The 6,067-nt window shown below is 35.0% G+C and overlaps 1 protein-coding gene across 1 annotated transcript; it reads left to right on the forward strand.

The window, feature by feature from the left end:
• Positions 1-106: 106 nt before the first annotated feature.
• On the forward strand, positions 107-5,409 carry LOC103771705 (mismatch repair endonuclease PMS2-like; the record flags this gene model as incomplete). Its single annotated transcript, XM_008939010.1, is given in 8 exon segments — positions 107-259; positions 1,356-2,268; positions 2,943-2,965; positions 2,968-3,011; positions 3,013-3,110; positions 3,597-3,697; positions 4,441-4,610; positions 4,982-5,409. Coding segments are annotated over 8 exon segments (1,646 nt in total), but the record flags the coding sequence as incomplete, so codon positions are not given.
• Between the last annotated feature and the right edge of the window lie 658 nt (positions 5,410-6,067).

Here is a 6,067-nt window from a genome sequence, read left to right on the forward strand (position 1 = left end):
TAAATAAATAATTAAAAATTGAGAGTGAAAGGGCAGAAAACTTTCCAAGGGTGGAATTTTTCTTTTCTTTTTCATTTGTAATATGGTGGCTTTTCTTCTTCCGTAGAGTGTATTGACATCAATGTTACTCCAGACAAAAGGCAAATTTTACTCCAGGAGGAAAAGCTTTTACTAGCAATTTTAAAAACTTCTCTGATGGAGATGTTTGGTAGTGATGTTAACAAACTGAATGTCAATCAGAAACTTCTGGACATTGCAGGTAGGACACAATGTGAAAGTTCTGTGTGCGATAAATGGTTGAAAATTGAAAATGGGAAAATGCGCTTTTCAACCCTCCCCCCAAAAATGCCTGGCTGTTAATTGGTATATCTTTCAGGGCAGACGTTTCACCTTTTCCTTACATTGAAAGATTGTTATAGAATGTATGTCAAATACAAAATATCAATTTTTTTAAAATATAGAATATTGAATGTTATAAAATAATAAAGGAGGACTCAAAGTTATGGAAATTATGCATACTAGCACAACATGATTGACAGTCAACTTTATGGGGGGAAAAAAAAAAACAAACAAATTAATTGTTAATGCTTGAAAAAAATTTCTTCCAGTGTTTTGGAAGAGATCTGCGTTTCCTTTATTTAACTTGAGAAAAAATGGTTAAGGTCTCAAATAAGATCTGAAATTTGAGTACAAATTTATTGAATTTTGATTCTTTTATGAGAACTACAGAAATTATTGATTCTCTTCTGACTCTATAATCTTTCAAAATTACTTTCTTGTGTCAACAAAGGCTCATCCTCATTTCTTTCAACAGAACCTCTTCTAATTTTGTTTTTTACTGATGAATAGAATCAGTTGTAGCGTGATTCTTACTGTAATTTTAAATTAATCTTTGGTAAAATACATGTTGGACTGACAATTTAAGAGGTTGGAATCCTCGAATTGCTTACAAATCTCCTCTATTACAAGTATCTCCTGTGCTAGCTCCTTAACAGCTTGCCGGTGGACTTTTGTAGTGACTATTAGCGTGTAAAAGCAATTCACTTTTCATTGTCACTCAGTCATTAAACTCTTTTGATAATATAAATAAACGTGCTGATTGGACTGATTGCTGTTCCAGTTTAAAAAGAGGTGACAAATTCACTCACACAAGTACCATTCAGTTTCTTAAAGATATAACTGCTTGTCTGTTGGGTGTCATTTTGTTTCAGCCCCATACTTCATCGCTGGCTGAAGCATAAGGGCTCCTTTGTGGATTTTGCTGGTTTTATACCTCTCTTTTCATTCCATTAGTGAAATACATAATCTCATTCATGTTTCCCCGTAACTTAGAATCTTTATTCTGTTTTTATTAGGCAACTTGAAGAAGACACTTCCTGAAGATACAGAAAAGCCTCAGGAAGAAACAATGTCTGACTCTCAGACTGAAAATCCAGGTGGTGAAGGAAAGAGAGTAATGACTCTTGCCAGATTAAGGGAGTCATTCTCTCTTCACCAAATGCCAGAGAGTAATTTTCAAAGCCCTAAAAGGGTAAAGCAGCAGCACAGCACCCCTAGACAAATGCCACTTGATACCACTTGGAGTACTATAAAGACTCAAAAGGCTGGATTGACTAAGAAGTCTGAGAGTGGTCATAAGATTGACTCCAAGATGTCAATTCCAAGCAGATATTTGAGAAAATTAGAAGATAATGCAGATTCTGGATTCTGTAGCACTTCTGAGTCGGATGCTGGATGTAGTACACCAGAAGCTGGGAGCTGTGTCAATAGTGAACGTGTAATTAATCCTCCTGAAGAAGAATTCTGTAGCTCAGAAGAACGACTTCAAAATGAATGTCTTGAAACTGTTGGATGTAGTGAGAAGTTGTTGGAATGTGATGTTCAGGTCTTGGACACTGAACATAAGTTAAATCAAGTGAAAGGCTGGAGTAATCAAAATAAGTTATCTCAAACAGCCCGTGGTTCTTCCCAACGAGTAAAATGTTTTAAAAGCAGAAGCTTTAAAAGTGAAGCAGATGACTTCAAGGCAGATAAATGTCCTGAAGTGAAGAACAGTAGGAACTGTCTGCCAAGTGTTGATGTATTGGTGGAAGTTAAAAAGAAAACCGTGCCGATTGAATTTTCTATGCAGGTTTTAGCAGAAAAATATAAAAAGATAATTCAGCAACAACAGAAGAGTACAGAAACACAAAATTACAGACGATTTAAAGCAAAAATCAGTCCTGGAGAAAATAAAGTAGCAGAAGATGAATTAAGAAAAGAAATCAGGTATTTTTCACCTTCTTAACATATTGTATTCGTTAATTTATAAAAACAGTTAAGGAAAAATGTAAGACCTGTCTTGGGGGGTAGGCAGGAGGCTTACATCTAACTGTTAGTTTTGGATGTGTCTTTTATTTAACTTAGGCCATTAAAATGTCTGTATGACAAGTTATTCTACCTGACAGAGCAGCTCTTTGAATTAAGTGCAAACAGAATGTGGAAAAAGACATTAGAAAGGCCACAAACATAATAGATTTATTAATTTTGGATTTTAGAAAATGTTAGAAAAGCCTTGTAATTGCAAAAAAGAAGGCAAATATGTCAGCTACCTGACTTCAAAACTGCCTACCTTCGGTGTTACTTGTTTGGGACCATTGCCGTACTGCCTCTTCATAATTTCATCACCACCAGTGGCTGTATTTAAAATGGGGGAATCCTGAATGATTCCTGTCTTAATGATGGATTGTGTTCTGCTGGAAATGGCCTCATCAGTTGTTGGCAGATTCCAGATAACTACTTTTTCACATTCATATCCTGCTTAGATGAGATTTGTTTTTTTTTTTTTTCTTGTAACGTAAAGTACGTTCTTCAGGGGAGAAGAAGATATTCTTAAGTTTTACAATGTAACATGATCTCTGATGAAGTATAATTTATAATCTGTTTTTATTTTCTGTATACAGTAAAGAAATGTTTGCAAAAATGGAAATCATTGGCCAGTTCAATTTAGGGTTTATAATAGTGAAGCTGAATTCTGATCTTTTCATAATCGACCAACATGCTACTGATGAGAAGTACAACTTTGAGATGTTACAACAACACACTGTTCTTCAAGGTCAGAAGCTGATAGCGTAAGTACTTTCAGTGTTTTAACAACAACAATAATAATAATAATAATAATAAGTAACAAAGTTTAATTCAGTGTTTTTGAAGGGTATCTATGATTATATTTATGTAGCACTTCACACTTTCAAAACACTGAAAAAAAAAGTTGTCTTTCTGCGTTTTAAAGAGTCGGTCTCCACATGAAAAATAAACAGTAGCTATGGAGCAAATCAGTGGCCAAAGAGATTTCACAGTGGTTTATGAGGCAACCCAGGGTTTGGTAAGCACAGTCGCACAGTGAGGATATTGGAGGCTGCCTTTGCAGCAAGGACTGCTGCCCAAATGACAACACTTGGAAGTCACCTATTCAGTAGGGAGGGCTATTTTTTAAATAAATCAGAGTGAAACATTTTAATAGATCTCTGTATCAGTATCTGGATTGCTTCTGAAAGTTGTCTTAATTGGTCTGGATTAGGTACCTATAAAATATGATATTTTTATGTCTCCTTCAGGCCTCAGAATCTCCATTTAACAGCTGTGAATGAAACTGTATTGATTGAAAACCTGGAAATATTCAGAAAAAATGGGTTTGATTTTGTCATAAATGAAAATGGTGAGTTTGGGCCAGAATTACCAGAAGTAATAAAGTTCAACAGTTTCATTTGTTATGTAAAATTCTCCTTGGGTAGTTATCAGAAAATTTGGAATAATTTGCAGTATAGTATATAGTTTGTTTATTTTTTAAGACTTATGATTCTGTGGTTCCTTTGCACTATTTAACAGAACATTGTAGAGTATTTATCTTACCAGATTTTTATGGAAGTTTCTGTACACCCTTTGGAGTCACCGTTTCACTGTGTGGCTAGATGTGTATTTTCTGGATGTCTTACATGAAAGTCCTTTTGTTATATTAGTAACACTTGCAGGTCCCAACAGGGTTAATGCTGTTAAGGAAGTCACTACAGACTTTTTCCATATTCCAGAATCTCCAATCTTTGCCTAAAATCCAAATTATCAATCTCTTATCAACAAAAATCCTTAATTATTTTGTAGTCACATAACTTCAAAATAACTTAATAAACCATTTGTCCTTGGAAATTGAAGGGTTTGTCAGAATTTAGATCTATCTGCTGTCAAGTTTACAAGCAATTTTTTTTTTTTTTGTTAATGTTAGAAAGGTATCAGCTCTATGGTTAGTTAATAACATTGATCAAAAGACTAAACTTAAACTTTTGCATATAGGTAGGTCACATCATATTAATGTATCAAAGCAGTTTCTCAGTTTTTCTCTCAAGAATAGGTAATTTCCTGTAATGCTTTGGGGTTTTTTTTTATTAATTATTGCAAATCTTTCAGCTCCTGTAACTCAGAGAGTTAAATTAATATCGTTGCCAACAAGCAAAAACTGGACTTTTGGTCCACAAGACATAGATGAGCTGATCTTCATGTTAAGTGACTGCCCTGGAGTCATGTGTAGGCCCTCCAGGGTCAGACAGATGTTCGCTTCTCGAGCCTGCAGGAAGTCTGTAAGTACAGCACTCGATGCTTACTTTGAAATACCATATTTTCTGTTGTATTTTAGGTGGCTGTATCTATCTATATATTGCAGAGGAAGTTTATTTACTACTGAGTGTCAACTGCTAATATCCTTCATTTTGTTCCCTGTAACTTTGTCCAATGTAACTTGGAAAAAATTTTTTAGTTTTTTTAATTTTATTTCAAACTAGTGCACTTACAACATACTTAGCTGTTATTTTGTCTACTGTTCATCTTAGAGGTCTTAATGCTTTTGATGCCTTGCACAGTATTTGCTTTAGTAGCTGAAGTATTGCTGTTACCTGTGTCAGCTGTCAATATGGAGAAAAAAAATATTTTTTGTTTTCCCCTTTACTTGCAGGTGATGATTGGAACTGCACTGAATGTGCAGGAAATGAGAAAACTGATCACCCACATGGGTGAGATTGAGCATCCCTGGAACTGCCCCCATGGAAGACCTACTATGAGACACATAGTCAGCTTAGACTTGATTTCACCAGAATAAGTCAGTTGCTGTTTACTAACATTTTCGATTTTAATTCTTGGTGACATTTTTGGCTTTTACCGTGATTCTTATTTTGACCAAAAAAATTTTAGCCAGTCTTGAAATTTGAAGCCAGTAATGCTTAAAGGCATTCAGCAGGGTTTCATTGTTACTCCTGTGAAGTCAACAATATCAACATACTGGAATTCTTTGTAAATAGCACTTTTATTATGATTTACTGTGTGTAATACTTAATTTTGCAATCAAGACTTTTAAAAAAATAAATAGAAATGCTTATACATAAAGATCAAGAGTAGGTGAACCTCATTTATACCAAATACATTTATTCTTTTAAGTGGAGTGTGAATTTAAGTCTCTAGTAATGCCATAAAACGTTAACTTTCTATACATATCCTGTCAATGATAATTATAAAGAAAATTTCAATGATATACAAGTGAATTTTTTCTTTACTTACACTAAAGCTACTTTTCATTGGCTATTACTTGCAGCAATAATATTTTTAATTATTAATTTACTGGTATCTGTGTTTAAGGCATGAATAGAATGATTCATCTGCCATATTTAGTTTTAATTAGAATTATTCCCATCAATATTTCGAACATTTTTTTTTCAAGAACAAGGATTCCTTTCCTGAGAATGACAGGAAAAATCCTGTCTCACAAGGCACTTCTGATCAGGTCAGTCCAAATCCTGTCTCAGTAGAATAAAAATTGTTAGAAAATAGTCTTTTTTAAATAAGAAATCCATTTAAACACACAGCTAAGCTCTTCCACTTCTGCAGGACCAAGATTTGACCTCAGGACTCTGTTTACTGGTGATGTCTGCTGGCAGCGCAGGGAGCGGGGCCGCGGCTCGGGCGGAGCTGTGGACGCCGTGGCTCTGGCTGGCACGGCGAGGGTGTGAGCGGGCCGGGCCCCCTGAATAAATCGCGCGTGGTCGCC

Source organism: Merops nubicus, unplaced genomic scaffold (genome assembly GCF_000691845.1).
Source record: "Merops nubicus isolate BGI_N331 unplaced genomic scaffold, ASM69184v1 scaffold49954, whole genome shotgun sequence".
Classification (NCBI taxonomy): Eukaryota; Metazoa; Chordata; class Aves; order Coraciiformes; family Meropidae; genus Merops; species Merops nubicus.